General features: G+C 58.0%; 2 protein-coding genes across 22 annotated transcripts in view; one reads left to right on the forward strand and one right to left on the reverse strand.

Annotated features, from left to right (window-relative positions):
* The window catches only part of Wdr25 (WD repeat domain 25), a 132,241-nt gene extending 130,512 nt beyond the window's left edge, over window positions 1–1,729 (forward strand). For all 17 annotated transcript variants that reach the window (XM_016005711.3, XM_076551364.1, XM_006971679.4 and 14 more), the window contains one exon: window positions 530–1,729. In XM_016005711.3, coding sequence (XP_015861197.1) covers window positions 530–751 — 222 coding nt within the window. In that variant the 3' untranslated portion in view covers window positions 752–1,729. The remainder of the gene's footprint in view (window positions 1–529) is intronic.
* Window positions 1,730–6,113: 4,384 nt separating this feature from the next.
* Begain (brain enriched guanylate kinase associated) overlaps window positions 6,114–19,082 on the reverse strand; it is a 35,137-nt gene continuing 22,168 nt past the window's right edge. For all 5 annotated transcript variants that reach the window (XM_076551374.1, XM_042261177.2, XM_042261175.2 and 2 more), the window contains 5 exons: window positions 13,177–13,338; window positions 11,960–12,026; window positions 11,316–11,423; window positions 9,713–9,796; window positions 6,114–8,701 (listed from right to left, as the gene is read on the reverse strand). In XM_076551374.1, coding sequence (XP_076407489.1) covers window positions 7,193–8,701; window positions 9,713–9,796; window positions 11,316–11,423; window positions 11,960–12,026; window positions 13,177–13,338 — 1,930 coding nt within the window. In that variant the 3' untranslated portion in view covers window positions 6,114–7,192. The remainder of the gene's footprint in view (window positions 8,702–9,712; window positions 9,797–11,315; window positions 11,424–11,959; window positions 12,027–13,176; window positions 13,339–19,082) is intronic.

Genomic DNA, 19,082 nt, shown 5'->3' on the forward strand with positions numbered 1-19,082 from the left:
GGGAACAGGAGCAGGGTAGGACAGACTTGGGAGCCATTTCTCTATGTACCCCTTTCCTGCCTGAGGCCCACTTTGCTGGGCTGGAAGAGGCTGGGGACTCACTGACTACTTGGTGCCGAACCTCAGCTCTGCAGAAGCTACTGCATCTGGGTTCCATTACCAGGACATTGTGGTTAGATGCTGTCATCTATGAAGTTTACACTCGAGTGCTGTGCAATTGGGCTACAATAAAATAAAATAAAATACACATACTGTTTTAAGTAAGGTTACATTTGTGTTGGGTATTCATGTACTGGAGACCAGCAGCCATGGGCCATAGGTTTGATGTGACTGTTGGGGCTAGTGGCCTTGGGGTACCAGGCCACCCCACCATCCTGTAGCCTCACAGTTATAGCTCAGCCTTTGGCCTTGGGGTCACTAGGTGTAAAGCCAACCCCGTGCTTGGCTGCTTCTTGGCCTCAGCTCCTCCTTTGTAGTGTGGGGTCCTAGCTACCGCCTCACCGGTCGCCGGCTCTGTCTTTCTCCACAGGTGGAAGGCTATGCTGTGGGCTGTGAGTGCTCCCCATGTGGTGACCTGCTGGTGACAGGCAGCGCTGATGGCCGGGTTCTGATGTTCAGCTTCCGCACTGCCAGCCGGGCCTGCACCCTGCAAGGGCATGCTCAGGCCTGCCTTGGCACCACCTACCACCCTGTGCTGCCTTCGGTCCTTGGCACCTGCTCCTGGGGAGGAGACATCAAGATCTGGCACTAACTGGCAACTGCGACCCTGCCCCTGGGTGGCTGACACCGAAGTTGACTGGAGGTTAGGCCAGTGCAGGGGGACTGCCCGGCTGCCTGCTGAGCCTCAGTGACTCATCTGTAAAATGGGGCTGAGAAGCTGTCTCAGGGTGTAAGGACTGCATTAGTAAAGGCTTTTGCCAAATGCCTGGTGATGCTCAATCAGTAAGTGTGTGTTCTATAGTTTTTCTTAGTGTGACTTTGGAAATGAACGCATACCAGCAGCCCCTGTTACCTTCATCCTGCAGGTAGGGGGGCTTGAGGTGGGATTGTCACCTGCTGGTCCCGAGAGTGTTATCCTTGGGACACTGGGGCTCTGGGTCTTCGATCTGCCCAGGAACTCTGTGCAGGAACTCCACGGGGCCCTACTACTCACCTGCTCCCTACTAGACACCAAAGCCATGCTTCTGCTTCTCCCTGGTCACCTCTCTGGTCCTCTACGCTGCTGCTTGCCCATGGCCAGGTGGGAGTCTGTGCTGGCCACAGCTATGTGTCTATCCTGGAAGGGGTGATGAGGAGGAGCAGGGTCCCAAAAGCACCTTCAGGAACTGACTGGGCTGGGTTAGGAAGTGTGGTGGTTTGAATAAAAAAAATATGACTCCCAAAGGCTTGTACATTTGGATGTTTAGAGAGTGAAACTGTTTGAAAGGATTAGGAAGATTCAGAGGTGTGGCCTTGTGGAGGAAGTGTGTCACTGGGGATGGACTTTGAGGTTTCAAAGCCCATGTTAGGCCCAGTCTTTCCTTCCTACTCTGTCTCTGTCTCTGTGTCTCTGTCTCTCTCTGTGTCTCTGTCTCTCTCTGTCTCCCTCTCTGCCTTCAGATCAGGGTGTAGAACTCTCAGCTACTGCTCCAGCACCATGTCTGCCTACATGCCGCCATGCTCCCCATCATGATGTTAATAGCCTCTGAAACTGTAAGCAAGCCCCAATTAAATGCTTTCTTTCATAAGAGTTGCCTTGGTCTGGTGTCTCTTCACAGCAATAGAACAATGACTAAGACAGGAAGCCTAGCTCCTTATGGACCTGGGCGGGCCCATGAGTCTCAAACACTACCAGAATTGTAACTGAGAGATTGCCTGATGGCCCAGGGACTCAATTGTAGGTTGGGGTGAGGGACAGGGAGGGGAGGAGGGGAGGAGGCCTGGGACTTGGCAGAGTGGTGTATGATTTCGCACCTTACCCCATTCTACAGTCTAATCCCAGGCAAGACCTGCCTCCTTCCCTCTGCCCCAGTTCCTCACCTGGGAGGCCAGAAGTCAAGAGAGCACCCTGCAGATGTGTTGGGGAGCTGGAAGAGTGTTGGCCATAGTGAGCCCAAGTCTGAGGCCAAAGGTGGCTCGGGGATGCTGTGTAAGGACGTTTATTTTAGTGTCCAAGGCACTGGGGGGCCGGTCCCACCAAGGTAAAGCAGGTCAGGGCCCCAGGCTGAGGCTTGTCCTAAAGCTCCAATGTCCTTGCTGCCACAATAGGTCAGCTCAGTTCCCTGTCCCCAGGCTGCCTCCTCTGTGCTTGGGTGCCTCTGGGCCCTTCTACCCACTATCCTGGCCCTAGGCTGCTGTCCTTCCCCCATAAGCATACCCTCTTCCTCATTCAGGGAGCTACAGGGAAGCAACAGAGCCTCCTCCTCCCTCAAGCACTGGCTTCCACCCTGTGCTGTCCTGTGTGACTGACACTCAGGTATGGAGTAAGCTCCCTGGGCAGAGCTTTGTGTCCTGCTGTGCCCCTGGCACATAAGCATGCAATGAATAACTGCCGTGTAGCCTGTCGGGACCAGATTCGAACTCCGCCTCTGTGTTTCCTTCGTTACTGTGTGGCCTCAGGCAAGCTGTGTGCTCACTCATTGTCTCAGTTTCATCCCCGGAAGAGCATCATGGGGCCTGCGAGCAGTGGGTGGCTCAAGATGCTTGGATCTGTGGCTGCCTGTGGAGCTGAGCCTGTTCAGGTGGATCCTGGGGCCAGGTCCCATTCTAAGGTCGTGAGTGGCAGGCCGAGGGCTGCTGTCCCTCCTGCTTTCAGGGTCTTAGCAAGGTCCAGACTTAGTCCTGGCAGAGGATGCTGGCAGGGGTCTGCTTCCTTCCTTCCCACTTGACAAACTCTTGGGAGCTTTAGCTCAGCTGGCTTCTGTCTCAAGCCCTCCTAGACTAGGACTCTTTGCCCAGGCAGATGGGGAGCTGTGATCAGTATCTCCCAGCATGAGCCAGAGGACTGGGGTACTCCCTGAAGAACTCAGGGCCCCTGATGGTGTCTTCGTGAGTGTCTCCCCAGTTGCAGGCCTGAATTAACTAGAACGCAGTAGGCCCAGCCTCTCCCAGTGGTGCCCCCCCCCCCCCACACACACACAGCTGCCATCCCAAGGTTTCTCCCTACCCTGGGGTATCTTCCGATTACTGTCCCCACTGCAGTGTTGGCATCACCACTGACTGGCTCTGGTCGTCAGGATTTTCCAGGAGGGCTAGCGGGTGGTTTTAGGGGCCTTCCCTGTCTACCTCAGTGCCCAGCCCCCTTCTGCCCATGGAGCCCTGATCAAACTCTGGGCCTGCTGCCCCCTGATGCTGTGGGATTTGGCTTCTCTGAACCTCTGCTTTCTCAGGTCCACAGTGGGCCTGTAGGGACAACGAGGGTAGAGGAAAGAGTTCTACAGACTGTCGCCCTGTTGGTATTACCAGGACAGACAGACACCGTTTGAATCTTCCATGCTCTGACTCAGGTCCAGGGGACCAGTCAGGGGTCTCCGGGAGTCCCATTGTGGTTGTTTCCTGGTGCCATCCCTAGTGTTTGGTTTGTCCTCGAAGGAGCTGGTGCCCCATGGTTCCGGGCAGGAGGGCAGGTGTGTCCCCTGCTTCCTTCCTCTGCTTTCTTCAAATGTCTTCCTCCAAAGAACATTCAGGAAGATTGACTTTGATCCCAGCTGAGGTGTCGGGAGTTCACCATTTGCAATTTAAAAATAGGAAAGCTAAATTTGGAAAGCACAGAGCAGGATGAACCTGGAGTGTGGGTTCTCCCTCCACCCACCCTCCTGGGCCCAACTCACCCCATCCCGCTTTCGCATCTGCACCCTGCACCATCAGATCAGAGGTGCCCTGGGAGGAAAGCAGCCCTGTGTAGAGATGCCTCCACAGGCTGCATCTGCTGCTGGCTTGTTCACCGAGTCAGGTTGTGACTGTCATCTGAGAATCACTAGCAGGTAGCCCCCCCACAGCGCATGGCCATGACCCCCAATGGCCTACTGAGGAGGTCTCTGTTCCAAGGGCAAGAGGCATGCTGGGACCACCCATCCCTGAAGCCTGTACCCTTGACACATTTTACTGCCTCCCCAAATGGCTCTCTATATTCCCACACCCCAGCTGGACTCCATACAGGAGTTTGTCAACTGTCTAGAAAGCCTCAGGAAAGGACCAGTGTCCTTAGGCTACAGAAAGGGAAGTTTAGCTCTACCTCTGGTGATAGCCAGCCAATGGGAGCATAACCACATACTGACTGCCCATTGGGACTCAAGGGGCGGGGGCATGGACATTTGCAGGGGTTGAACACACAGATGGGCATCATTAAAGACTAGGCAGGGTCTGAGTGGACACCAGAGAGGGTGGTCTGTGGATGAGGGGGCCCCTACCAGGGCTCACCTGGTGACATGGGTATATGGGTACTGCCAGGAGCACCTGTCCTCTGTGGTATAGGCACAGAGCATCTGGAACTGGTAGCTCCAGGCTGAGCCTGTCAGGGAGGCACCTGGAAGCACTAACTGTTTTGGAATGCTCTAGCTCTCATTTTCCTAGGCCTTTGCTGGAGTTACCTGGTGAACCCCTATCCATTCCTCAATAGCCATGTGGAGCCTCTCCTGACCCCATCTTCCCTCTCCTCTAGAACAGGGGACTTGTCCTGATTTGGATTCTAAGAGGCCCTTGAAGCTCTGAGCCTTGTGCTACATCTGCCTCCCTCCCTCCCTCCCTCCCTCCCTCCCTCCCTCCCTCCCTCCCTCCCTCCCTCCCTCCCTCCCTGTCTCTGACTGGCAGAGCCAGCATGGGGCTGGATAGGTGGTTGTAGCACAGAGGACAGGAGGAAAGCATCAAACCCAATTCAGGGGAGTGCCGTGGGCCAGAGTGATGCACAGCCCTGGGGCCCTGCTGAGACAGCAATATTCAGTACTGTGAGAACCAGATACCCCGCGCTCTGGCCGGTGCCAGCTTTGAAGGCTAAGGCAGAGCTGCAGGGCACGGAGCTGGCATGAAGTAGTTCTCGACAGGAGAGGCTGGAGTGTCCACAGGAAGCAGATGGAAAGCCCTTGTCTTCTGCAGGAAGCTGCCGCCATCCTCGGCTTTGTAGAAAACCCACAATGCACTTTCAAGGGTTGAGTGAACATGTGGCAGATAACCAGGCACACAAAGAAACAGGGTAACGTGAACAGGAAGCAGAGACAGATCCACGGAGTCTATGTGGTAAAAGTGCCAGACCCCAACTTTGAAATGGCCACTGGCTTTACAGAAATAAGGCGTGAGCTTGAAAGAAACTCTGGGGAACAGGAAACCGGATGAGGACACTGAGCATCTCTACCACCCCAACAGCACCTGGCCATGGCAGTAATTGGCAACTGGAATGGAGACTCAGTGGTTCTGTTTGGCAGCTGAGGGACACAGGCGTGCATGAGCTAGAAGGCGAGCTGTGTAGACCCCTGTAGGGTGAGTCAAAAGGAGAGACACACAGCAGTGCTGACAGGACAGAGGTGGAGGCTCTGCCATAGTTGGATGGCCGTCCCAGAGGGACAGAGGGGAAATGGGCAGAAGATTTGTAAAGAATGACATGAGGTTTCCCGGAACCGATGAACCCCACACAGTCACACCCTAGGGAAACCACAGCCAAACCAAAGAGAAGCCCATGTCCAGCTAGAGGGAGAGACACAACCAAAACAGGAGTCCCACATTCTTCCAAGAAGCGAGGAGCCGAGGGACGCAGAGATTGCTAGCATCAGGCCGTTGCCGGAACCGAGACATTTCAGAAGAGGAAGAGTGGACCTTGTCACCAGGAGACCCAGTCCAGCTGAAGGCAACACTGGAGGGGCTGCCTCGGAGAAGGGAGGAAAGGAGAGCGCAGGGGAGCAGGGGACAGCCTCAGGGGACACTGAAATGCTGAGCCAGCCAGGTGGCCAGGCAACCTGAACACTAGGTGAAAGCTTGGATGCTGAGCCTGGGAGGCTGCCAGGCCGGGAAGGGGCCCACCCTGATAGATTGAAAGGGACTGTCGAGGGACACCAGGTCCCTGCTTCTGGTTAACTGGTTAACACCAGGAAAACAAACCAACAAAAAAAAAAAAAAAAAAAAAAAACCCATGAACCTGAATTCTTTCCATTGCTGTGCTTTATTAGGGAATGCGGAATACAGTACTAATTGACGGCAGGCATGCATCACAAGTCACACTTGCACAAAGCGGTAGGTAGGGGGTGCGGAGTGGGACGGGGGTGGGAGGAGCCTCATATCTGAGGTAGAGTCAGGTGGTACAGGGAGGGGGTGGGGGGGAACAAGCACCGGCTGTTCTGGGGGTTGGCCCCTCTTGGGCCCACAGGCCGGGCGACAGGGGAGCTCAGGGTGGATCAGGGCAGAGTGCTGGCGCACTGCGAGACGGGTACGGGTGCGACTGGGAGACGGGTGCGGGTGCGTAAGACAATTTCTGCGCCCTAAGTGGCTTTAGTTCCCCTTCTCAGCGGACAGAACATCATGGATCCCTTGCTGCTGGCTTTCTAGCTTCTCCCCACTCGTGGAGACTGGCCTCCCTAGGGCCCCCGCCTCCCCTTCCCTGGGGCAAGCCCCACGCACCATGTGGGGAATGCCAAGGCTGCCTGCCATCCAGAAGCTGGAGGCAAGTGCTTGAAGAAACACCCTTTTCCCTACAAAAATAGTTTCACTTACAAAATGGGGAAATGCTCACTACAGGGGAGGGCGCAGTGTTTTCTGGGTAGAGGTTGTAGCAGAGGCTGGGGTGAACAAGACGAAAGCAGAGAGGGTTGCTTTTTCAGGTTTCACTGGGGGGTTTGTAAGGGGTGTCAGGAGGAACTAGAGTTCCTTAGCAGGGGTTGGGCACATGGGGCTGACCACTCCCTCTTTGGGGCAGCAGGGGTTGGGCACGTGGGGGGTTGACCACTCCCTCTTTGGGGCAGCAGGGGTTGGGCACGTGGGGGCTGACCACTCCCTCTTTGGGGCAGCAGGGGTTGGGCACGTGGGGGGTTGACTACTCCCTCTTTGGGGCAGCAGGGGTTGGGCACGTGGGGGGCTGACCACTCCCTCTTTGGGGCAGCAGGGGTTGGGCACGTGGGGGGCTGACCACTCCCTCTTTGGGGCAGCAGGGGTTGGGCACGTGGGGGGTTGACTACTCCCTCTTTGGGGCAGGATAAGGTGGGGGCCCCTGACTGCAGCCTGCTGGTGGCAGTCAGTTGAGCAGGGTACCGTAGAGCTGGGCCTTAGTGAGACTGTCCTTACGGCTCAGCCCAGCGCCTCCAGTCCTGGGGAAGGCCTGCTGGGGGCTAAGACGAGCGGGAGGGTGCATTTCAGGAGAGGCCTCCATGGAGCTGGGCTCCAAGGAATCCCTGGAACCTTGCTCAGGCTCAGGGCTGCTGCCAGCCCCACACAGCTGCATCCGGAGCCTATTCCTCTCCCTGCCCCTATCTCTCTCACCGGTTGCATAGCCAGCGAGAGGGTCAACGGAACGGCTGGGTCTGAGGCTCAGCTCCCCACCTGCTCGGAGGAAGCAGGGCTCAGCCAGATGACCCTGGGAGAGGTCATCGCCCTCCGAGAAACTATCGCCTTTGTAGGAGGCATAGAGGGGGCTGGCACGGCCCTCAGCGCTATTGCCCGGGCTGCCGCCGCCAGCTGCACCGCCTCCGCCAATGTCGCCGCCGCGACCGCCGCCGCCGCGACCGCCGCCGCGGACATCGCGGATATCGCGGACATCGCGGATATCGCGGACATCGCGACCATTGCGAACATCGCGACCATCACGACCATCGCGGCCGCCGCTGCCGCCGCCGCGGTAGAAACGTTCTGAGAAGGGCGAGTCGCGGCCTCCGTTGCCCGCCTGGTAGGGATAGGCGCCGACATCCTCCACGTTCAGGGGTCGCCACTGGCCTCGCATGTCCTCTCCGACAAGCCGGTCACCGCTTGGCTTGGCCCGCAGGCTCCACAGATTCGGAGGCATCAGAGCCTGCTGGGGACTTGGCGAGGTCGGGAAGCGGTAGGACTCGGCCTGGTACGGAGACACTGTCCGAGCATAGCCTGGGGCTACCTGGCCCTCGAGCGGGGAGGCCAGGGTAGCCGAGGCCGAGGCCGAGGCGAAGCGAGGGCTGCTCCCATAGGCGGCGGCAGGCGGCTTGCGGTTGAAGAGCTCGTCGCGGCTGTTTAGGTAGATGGCCTGCTGCGAGGCGGTCAGCGTGCTCGCCTGCGCGTGCTCCTTCTCCTCGGACGTGGCGCTGAAGCTGGAGTAGGAGCTGGACGTGGGCAGCGAGGCCGCGTAGCCCGGGTAGGCATCGCGGCGGCGGAAAGCCTCAGGGTAGGCCGCCGCCCCGGCCTCCTCCTCCTCTGCCGCGCTGTCGATGGAATTCTGCGCTCGCAGATAGCCCACGTCGGCCATCGGTGTCTCCACGCTGGGGCGCCGGTCATGCTGGTGCTCTTCAGGGCAGTAGAGAGCCGCGTTGCTGCAGTAGATGTCTTCCTTGTACGGGGGTCGTTGGCCCGACTTCTCCTCCACTCCCTCGCAGAAGCTCAGGTCGCAGGCAGAGGCATCCGACAGGTGCGAGGACAGACTTCCAGGGTCTGGCTTCTCCAGCACCTTGGCCAGGATGCACGGGGGCACGCAATCAGCGCAGGCCTGATGGCACAGCGGAGAGCCGCAGCCATGCTTCTCCATATGCAGGCTCACACACTCCTGGAATTCCAGGGGCAGCTGGAAAGGGCATGGAGGAGAGGAGAGGAGAAACAGGTCGTAGTCAGCAAAGCGGCTCAGCCCTGGCCCCGAGGCCAGGGCCACACCCGCATCACCAACAGACAGACAGACAGACAGGCAGGCAGGCAACAGCCCCCACCCCCAGGTGTCTCACATTACAGTGGGAGCCGACTTAACTCCCAAGGACAAAGATGTCCTCAGCACCTGGGGTTCCCCATCACCTCTACCCACCCACCCTACTCCAATGGGCCTAGCAGAGACTGGGTAGGCTACTGTCCGGCGCCTTTCCTGGGTCCTGCCTAGTGAGGGGTGGTGACTTGTTCTTGCTGGCCCACAGTGTCTGTGCCCCCGCCCCCACCCCTGTGGGCTGCTGAACGAAACAGACGCAACCAAGACTGAGGGGCCAGTGCCAGGTGCCAAAGGTTTCCAGGAGTGCCTGGTGGCAGGTGGTGGTGGTGGTGGTGGTGAGGTATCCTGCTACTGTTCGATCTATTTTGTGAGTGTTGCAGGTTTGGCCAGGCCTGGGGGAAGGCGACATGGGCAGGAGTCTGGGTAGAAGATCTTCTGTGCATGTGGGCCAGGAGGGATAGTCTGGCCGGGATGGTCACAGGCAGGCAGGATGGGCTCTGTCTAGTCCAGTTTGGGTACCAGGCAGCCTAGGGCTGACTAGGACTCTGCTGACTAGCTCACTCTGTATGTCTTCAATGAAGCCTGTCCTTGATGTCTGTTTCTTGCCTCTGGTATGGGCCTATACCTCTAATTGTGCACCCCACAAAGGTGTGTAACCCAAGTGGGTTAGGGCGGCCCTGGGGAGTGTAGTGTGTGTGTATGTGGGGGGGGCACCTTTCACCATCAGGAAGCCAGGACCCAGGTGCACCAGGGACGAGGGTTCAGGCTCACCGGGTAGCTTCTTCTTGGAGGGTGGGGAGAGGCTTCGGGGTGGGGTGGCCCAAAAGGAGCCGGGTGGTCCTGGGACGGGGCGGGCCTGGTTGTGGGGAGGGGACACATTACCTCTGACAACTTATGGACCCTGCAGTGGTTCTGGCTGCATTGCAGCAGCTGGGCCGCTAGATTGCAGTCCTTCCTATAGTGCTCCTGGAAGACAAGAGAAGGCGTTGGGCGCGGCCACCCTGGCCCGTGCGCACACCCGGTGCCAACGGGGCGATGGGAGGGGGAGGGAGGGGAGGGCAGAGTAGGCAGGGCAGCTGGTTCTGGCCAGTTCCTGTCCAGGCTCCACATTCTCGCCGCAGGCAAGGGCCTGTTTTGACCTGCTGGTGTGTGGAAGATGCCCTGTCAACATGGGACCCTCCACAGGCTGGGACAGCCACAGGTGGGCTCCCTGTCAGCCCCCGAGCTCCCAGAGGTTGGTCGGTCGACGGGTCCACCCAGTCTGGGTTTCCTGTGCCTCTAGCTCCTGGAATCCCTCCAAAGATGGCTGGGTGGGAGTGCTGGGCACGAGTCAGGGACAGGGATGCACCTCAGTCCTCCCACCCTCGTCCCCCACTTGTGCTCAACCCCACTTCATGGTATTGCCTGGCCTTGGGGCTAATTGCCAGGCTGGGTCAGGATCAGGGTAGATGTGTGACCCCAGGTGCAGGAGGGATGCTGTTCCGCCTCCCGAGCTGAAAACAGATGCAAACAGTAGGAACGAGGGGTGCTTCCACCTCTGGAAATACATCTCTGTTGCATGTGCCTATGTTGGGCTGTTCCTGCTCTCCAGAAGCCACAGCTGTCCTAGGACCTACCTGCATTGCCCAGAGGGCCCAGGACTAATGCCACAGCCTCACTCAACCAGGACCAGTGTCCTGAGCTACCCTCTCCCCTCCCACCTCTGCACCAGACTTGCACAGGGGAGGGAAACTGGGTCCTGCAGCCCCTCTCAACTCCTCCCTGACCTGCCTAGGAACAGAGTCGAAAGTCATCCCCCATGAGACCCCACAGCAGCTGTCACGGGAGCCAGAAGGCTGTGGGCACTGCCCAGCCAGCCCAGATCAACCACTGTGAGGAGGGGATACCTCTTGGAGAGGCAGGTGACCTTGGACAGAGATGCACACTACAGTCAGGCTCTCCCTGCCCTACTCTGGGCACTGAGGGCCTAGTCTTCAAATACTTCCTAGGTGACACGCTCCAGTGGAACTAACAGACTGTCACACTCAGCTGGGCACTTAGCACTTGTAACAGGCCACTCGGACTGTTGTACTGTCTACTTTCCCCACCTGGACTTAAAAATCCACAAGGGCAGCCATTTTTCTTTCCTGGGTCTGTCTGTGTTGGTCAGACCACAATCTCAGAACCTCGTATGATCTTGTGGCAAGGAGCACAGGCTAGTTAGTGTGTCCACAGTCAGCCCAGAGGGGAACTCAGTGGGAGGTGGCTGGCGGCCTCCTGTAGCCCATCTTCAGTCCTTCCATCAGGGAGACTGTTCTTTCCCAGTGACCCTGGACACCTCCCCAAGTCCTCACTGCCCTGCCCCTCCCCTTGTTCAGAGCCGGGCTGGAGTTCCTCTGAATCAGAAAGGCCCTGCCTGTCAAAGCACCCCCTGGGAAGCCCCCTCCCCCGCCCCTGAACACTCCTGCCACATCCCTTCCAAGAGCCAAATGCACATGGCACTCACGTTGTCCTCCGACAGCTTGTCAATGGTCACCTTGGCGTCCAGCAGGTGGCTGTTGAGGGCGACAATCTCGTGGTTCATCGCACGCTTCTCTTCCTCATAGTGTTGGCCCTGGTAATAGGGACAGAGGAAGGAGTGGTCAGTGGTTAGTGCCAAAGTCCAGCAAACAGCTGTTGATGACAAGGTGCTCAAAAAGCCAATGGCGTAGGAGTTAAGACCACAGATTAACCCGGGTTTAATCCCCATCCCACCAAGGATAAACTGGATTAGCCTAGGCCAGTCCTTTCACTGGGCCTCAGTTACCTGCTCCCGATGTCCTGCTTTTGAGGTGCAGAGTATGGCTTGCCCTGTCATCTCACTCAATGAACGGGGAGAGTGATGCTCAGCATGGCCCAGCCCCTACCTGTCCTGCCCCTTCCGGTCTCAGCTTGAAGACAGGCGGGTACTGAACACCTGTCACTGAACAAGAATAAGCGGGAACCTCGTCCTAATATAGGGGAGGCCCAGAACCCCACAGTCATGCCCTGTGCTGCCGGCACAGGCTCGGCTCCCCTGGATCCCACCTCGTTTTTTACCCTGACAGCACCTCTCACTCCAGGGAACAAGCCACAAGGGGCTACTCAGGACAGTGTGTGTTGGGGCCTCACCATCCGGTACAGCTTATCCTCCAGCTCTTGGTTGATCCGCTGCAGCGCCAGGTAGTTGCTCTGAATCCTGCAGCGGGAGGCAACAGGGTCACCACTTGCAAGGCCCGACCTTCTTCCAACCCCAGCAACCTCACAACCATCACGCTTAACATGGCTGTCAGGCACCCAAGCTTGTCCCACCAGCTCTACCTGATTCAGTGTCTGCGCTTAAGATCAGATCCAAGCTAACTTCTGTCAGGGCTTCTCCTAGGCCACGGCCAAAGCCACATTGTTCTGCCCCTACACTGTAGGGCTCCTTGGAGAGAGGAGGGAGGCCTATGTGCACAAGAGCCTGTCAGAGCTACACTCGGGTCTTGGAAGCTGGCAGGGTGGTTTACAGGTCAACTGCACACTAGAAGGAGACACATGAATGTGTGGCCCTGGGATGAGTGCCAGGGACCAAAAAGACATGGCCCTACCCGGAAAAGCAGGAGGACATGGAGCGATATGCTCTGGGCTTCTATTGCTGGTGGCTGTGGGACTAGGCATGGTGGCCACGTGTCCTCCAGACAACCTTTGCCGTATCACTGCTGTCTTGCCAATGGGAAAGGGACACAAAAAGATGCTTAATGCAGTTAAGTGGCAGAGCTGGGACTTTAACCAAGGTTTGGCTGCACTGCCCAAGCTTGGCTTCCACACGGCTCGGTGGTGGCGTTCAAAAGCCCAGAAGAATGGGGCCATTTGAAGAGGGACAAACTGCCCTCAGGACAGTGCCAGCTGCTTCTCTAGGTATTTAAAACAAACTCCGCCAACAGCAGCCTGCATCCTCTTTGTATTTCTAAGATGGGGATACCCACAGTAGGGTTTAGAAAAATAAATGCCAGAAGGCAAATATCTTAAGAATCTGATCCCCCTCTCAATGCATCCTGGGTCCCCAAGCCACTCAAGATCCAGATTCTACATTCAAGTTCATCTCAGGGGCTTCTGTGGCCAGTGGGGTGGGGTCTGGAAGCGTCCCCTCCTGTGCCGGCGCTGGCTCATCCAATGTCAGAGCAGAGGCATGTATGAGGGGGTGAGAAGCCAGGCCTGGAAGAGGGCACTGGAAGAGCCTTGCCAACGGCATCAGTGGGCCGCAGGTTCAAGCCCTAGGTAGGCTGCTCTGCTCTACGTCCCGCCCACTGAGCCGGCACTGCGATGGTCTAGCCCCTCCCCCCTGCCCATCACGGCCCCGCCCTTACTTGCGCAGTCTCTCGGTAACCTTGTCCAGCTCCTCCTGGGCCCGCCGCAGCTCGATCTCCAGGTAGTGGCGCGTGGAGCCGAACTCCGTCTCCAGCTTCTCCAGCCTATGCGTGGTATAGGACAGCCGCTTGCGCAGCTCGCCCTTCTGCTCCTGCAGGGCACTGCAAGACACCAGGCAGTTGACCAGGCCATGGCACCGGGCTTGGGGAAACTGAGACCACACTGGCCAGCCAGGCATGCTGAGTGTGTGCACTCAGGCATACCCCCTTCTCCCCCCATGGCGGCTGTACCAGCAATCACGTCCCTTCAGGGTTCAGGATTCTGTGTTCAGGATTCTCCCCCTCCCCGCACCTCCCCCCCCTCGGGTGTTCACACTCCATCCCACCTGGGCCCCAATACCCAAGAGTGTAACTTGTAGTAGACTTGCTGTAGGTGGAGGGCAGGAGGGGAGCTCAGATGCCGTGTTGGAAACCTGGGGGCAGGGGGGCGGCAGGTGCTGTAAGCCCCAACTGTGCCCACAATATGTGCTGTGGGACTTACATTCAAGGGACTCCCCCTCCCCCAGACTCAAAACCCAGTGAGGGGTGTGGAGGACAGGCAGACACCATCAGAAGTGGCTTCAGCCCTGTGAGTAAGCTACACGTGTCACAGGCACACTCCCAGCCACCCCCCCGCTAAGCATTCCTGGATTTCTGCCCAGGCCTAAGGAAAGGGGGTGCGTCCTCCCGAGAGTCAGTCCCCAAAAAAGAATCCAAAGTAGCAAGGGAAACCCAAAGGCGAGGCCTTGCTGCCCACACAGGCGCGGCTGCCAGGTGTTCCGCCGCCTCGCCCAGCTGTCTCGGTGCTGCTCTCCTCCAGGCAGCCCGCCCAGCTGCACCAGCCCACTCCAGGCAGGCCCTCCCTCCCTTGTGGGGTGGCACGCTTCCTGGAGTACCGACTTCATCCAAAACAGAGTTGCAGCGGGCAGCAGCAGTCCTGGAGGTTGGGAACTCCTGGCAGGGGCTCCTGGCCACAGACTACAGGAAGAGGCTATGCCCTTGGGAAGAAGTGAGAGCACACTGTCCCATCTGCCGGGGTCGCCCCCTCAGCACGAATCCTCACTCTCCTCCAGCCTCCGGGGTGGGCTCTTGGGAAGCTGTACCTGTAGCATGTTAGGCTTTTGCACTTGGCCCTGACGAGGTAGCCTGCCCCAGGTGTCTACAGCCACCGATCTCTACTCAGTTTGGACCCTGCCCACGCTGGCAAGCCCAAGCCAGAGTCACTACATCGTTCCTCTCCCCTGCCTTGGGAGACCTCAGGATAGGTAGGAAAGGAGCTCCATGGTGCATTCGGTAGTCTTCTAGACCTGGGGTGATTCACTGGTCCACCAGCACTTCCTGCCCCTGCCCCTATCAGCCATCACAGCCACCTACCCTTCCAGGACAGTCGTTGGCCAACAGAGCCCCAGCTGCTACATCTCCAGCCTGCTTGCTCCGGGGTCTACATCACCCAGGCTCCGGGGGCTACATCACCCAGGCCCCTGGCCCAGACGCACATCGTCAGTCAGTCATTGCTGGTGGTGTCCCCATGGCATTTCTTCCCTTGCGTCTGGCACCATCCTACCTGCAGGCCTTTGCCTGATCTGCCGCTGCACCTTGGGCCATGTTCAAGACTCATGCCCCCACCAGCCACAGCCAGCACCTTCTTGGGCTCCACCCGAAAGTCCGTGTCCCACTGCTTCCAGCCCGCCTTCTGGACCCAACCGCCTGGAGAGGGCCATGGCAAGTCCTCCTTGTCCCCTCCCTCACACCTGGCCACACCCCGGTGTCAGAAGCTCTGGAGGGAGCACCCTGGTGGTTACTTGGGTGTTGCCAACATCTCTGTCCAGTGTCCTTTCCTCCCACAAACTAACTAGATTCCTCCCAGTGCCTCAGTTTCCACACCCATAGAGCAGAATGGCATTATCCACATACGGGAACACAGCTGTTGCTTGCACCTATGCTGGCACAATGGGGTGGGATGGGAGTGGGGGCTGCCAGGCCACTGGGAAATTAGGGTAAGCTGTAGGCTCCTGGGCTCCTCAGGGGTGAGGATATGGCTGGCTAGGTGAGCAGCTGGGTCTGCGTTTCCTGGCACCCAGACACAGCCTCTTCTCTCTCTTTTGGGGGCAGGTGTTATTTCAAGTTTACAAGTTACAGTCCATCAAGTTGTCAAGAGGAGCCATGGAAACAGCCCCTTCACATCTGCACAGGGGAGGGGGGCCGAGGAATTGAGCAGCCAGAGCCCCACCCTCCCCAGCAGTGAGGGGAGGACCCTGGTGAGTGAAGGGCAGCCGCAGTGTGCCATGTCTTGGTCCTCTCTTCCACCGGAAGCCTAGGCAGGCATTGGTGTGCCCACCCCCAGGGTTCCAAGAGGGGCCTGAGGGAGTTTCTCTCCTTCTATAAGGCTTCTCTGCCACTCACAGGGGGTCCAAAGATGGAGCTGGGCTGTAGGGACAATGTATTGTGAGCCAAGAGACCCTCTTCTGAGCCTATCTGTCACAGGGAGCTGGACGCAGACATGGGACACAAGTTCTGGGACAGACTAAGAGACACCAAGAAGTGAGGGCGTAGAGGTGGAGACAACAGGTGTGTTACCTCCCAAAGCGAGGGGGAGGACCTGGCCAGGCGGCCCCGTAGGACTCGGGGCTGCCTGAGGCATGAGGGCACCCAGGTGCTGTGCAGCCCATGGGTGAAGAGGACAGAGCTACTCAGAACATGTGGGGGCTCAGGGTGGGGCTGCAGCCCCCAGCTGAGGCCAAGAGGGGAGGATCGTTGAGGGGCAGCTGTGTGTATCTGATCGCCCTTGTGGTAGCTGTGGAGGCTCTGAGATCTTTGGTGGAACTGAGCCTCACTGTGGTAGGGTTCTTTGGTCACTGGCTGGGTTTATTTTGGGGGTTCTGTTCCCACCCACAGGTCTGCATCCTCTGTCTTAGCCTCAGGTATGTTGTAGGGAGATAGTGCATAACCCCCCCCCCCCCCCGCCCCGGCTCTGAATCTGTCAAGTGCATGTCCTGTCCTGGGGCTGGGCTCCTTTCTTCTCAGAGAGGCAAGGAGGGGCAGGGGGCTCCTCTCTGCAGGGGGGCCACACTGGTTGATGTATAAAGAGAGCTCCATCAGTGTTCTGCAGGTTGTGGGATCTGCGATGCTAAGGGTCTCTTCATCCTTTGCTGGGACCCTGCTCATCCACCCCTGCCTGTGGCTAGGGTGGGCTGGACAGTGGGTGGGTATAATAAAGGACACAGGCCTGCCTCAGCCCTGCTCTGGTGCCGCCCCGCTGGAGGACAGTACTGCACATGTGTGCCTGCCATAGGGCCAGGGCCTGCCCGGAAACTTTGTGGTCAGGCCTGACACATGGACTGGAGGGAACACGTGTGCATGCATGCTCAGGGCGGAGGTGCTGTCAAGCAGCCACTGAGGTGGGCCAGTAACACCCACAAGAGCGCCTGGCTGGCCCGGAAATGAGGCTTTCAGGGAGGGCTTCAGGACAAGGCAGATGTGCCAAGAGCTGCGTACTCCCATTGAAAAGACTCGCTGCACAGACCATCATAGAAAAAGAGAAATGTTTGTTATGCCTGGGTGGTGGAATGCTGGGTAACTGGAAAAAAAAAAAACCACAATGTATACTTTTCTGGATTTGTCATCTTTTCTACAGATGAAAAATCAGAAGGAAAAAAAAATTTACTTAGGATCAAATTTTGTCACTGGAAAAACGTTCCCATAAGCATCAGTGATGGGCCAGGGGGTGGGGTGGGGGCTCTCAGCCCTTCACATGGCAGCTACTCCCAAGGCTGTAGGGGGCAGAACAAGCTGGGCTGTCTCCCTTCCCGGTTTGGCCAAGACCAGCAGTGGCCACCCTATGCTCGAAGCCCTTGCCGACAAATTTCCACTTAGCAGCCCCTTGCAGGGACCTCAGCTGGGGTACCTCAGTCCTAGATGAACTCCGGGACCTGAAGGGAAACTGGGGTCCAGGGAGGGGCTAGATGTACCTGGGCCAAGAGGGGATGCTAGGTGGGGTTCCATCCCTTACAGGGCATTTATTAAACACCACTGGATGTCTGTTTTTGTTCTGAGCCAGGTAACACACGGAAACTGTCCGTGTAGCACTTGGTATAGGGACCATCTTCCAGACATGAGGAAAACAGGCTCCAGGGAGGTTATACCACAGTCCCAAGATCGCCAGGCTAATCTCGGGGCTGAGATGTGAACTAGCTCACTACTTCCTTCTTGTGCCCCATTCAGGAGAGAAAAACAGACAGAAGGAAGCCGAGCCTGCTGAGGAATGCTGTGAGTTGTGCCCACCTCCAGCAGGGCTGGTGATTGCCCTGTCCTGACCAATGAGACCCCGGGATACCTATGCCTGGCACTGGGTGCCTCTTCGGAAGAGATGGGGTGGGGGGCCTGTCACGTACTGCTTCCCAGCTTGCCTGGAGCCCATTTCCTCCCTCCTAGGCATGGAAGCAATCCTTTCTCCTACAGAGTGGATCTGTTGACACACGTGTCTGTCTTCCTCTCCCAGGAAATGCCTGACAAACAAGCTCCAAGGGACCCTGGGGACCAGCAAGGGTCCTTGAAGGTACAGGAGGCACAGGGCACTGAGTGAACAGCAGGTACAGACCAGAGCCTGCCTCTCACAGCAAACAGGCAGGGGGCCGCCATCACTCATCTTAGATGCAGACAACCACAGCCACCTGTGGAGCCTGGAGGCTGCCTGTGCTTGCTCCAGCATGCCCAGGCAAGAAGGAAGGTTCCAGTCCCGCTTTCAGGCTCTATACACATGCGGCTGAGGACTCTTAGCTAGCCAGGCCACCCCTTTCCTCTGCATTCCTTCTTAAGTCTCATCAGCCACTGCCCTCACTCCTGCTCACACCCGGACATCTGTCCTCCCTCCCCTTTCTCAGGAAGCTCAGCTTGACACCTCTCCTGCCTCTGGGGCACCTGTCCTGCAGGAGACTCAGACCCATGTTTGCCTGGTGACACCCGCTGGCCCACACAGTGACGAGGTGGGCCGGGCTCTTGGTCACTGCTCCAGGATCAGGGGAGGGCCAGGGGTTGCTCTGGCCCGGTCTCACTGACGTTCTGAGGGGCCCTGTAGAATGCCTGGGCTCAGCCTGCCTTGCTCTCCAGCACGGCTCAGCCTGGCCCAGCAGTCATGCTCCAGCAACGCCAGATCGCTTGTCATTCTCCACATGCTGCAAGCACCTTCTCATCTTGGTGACTTTGTCCCCATGTCCCCTCTGCCAGGACCTTGCTCTGCCTGCCCCAGGTTAACTCTTCCCCACCTGAAGGCCTAGCTGGCCCCCCTCTCCACTGAGAGGCCAACAGCTGCTCCCCTGAATGGTTAAGCTACCAGCCTACTTACCTTCGAGTGCAAGGGTGCACAGGTCTCAGACCTACATGGCCACCCTGGCCTCCCAACTCCATGCTCTTCTGGCAACCGGATGACTGATTTCTAAACCTAAGCAGACCACACCCTGCCCTGGCCCCTGTACCCAGACTCTCACCTCCTGGGCCATCATTCCCCCATCCTCTGCCTGTGTGTGCCTTGGAGCTCCTGACTGTTCTCCTGCCTCCTCGGGGCCCGGGAAATTCTCTCAGGAGGGTTTCTACCTGCACGCCACCTCCTCTGGCAACCTGCTTAGTCTTAGTACTGAGTGGACAGGTGTGGTGATCTGGCTGGTCACCTGCCCACTAAGCCTACAGGGCTATCTCAGGTATCAGCTGGTCACCTGCCCACTAAGCCTACAGGGCTATCTCAGGTATCAGCACCCAGCCAGGCTGGGAGGCACATGGCAGTCTGCTGCTGTAGGAGCAAGGCCAGGCATGACCACCGGGGCTGAGTTCATCTTCTCAACTAGCCTAGAATGCTCATCTTCATAGCTGTTGCC

Source organism: Peromyscus maniculatus, chromosome 14 (assembly GCF_049852395.1).
Source record: "Peromyscus maniculatus bairdii isolate BWxNUB_F1_BW_parent chromosome 14, HU_Pman_BW_mat_3.1, whole genome shotgun sequence".
Lineage (NCBI taxonomy): Eukaryota > Metazoa > Chordata > Mammalia > Rodentia > Cricetidae > Peromyscus > Peromyscus maniculatus.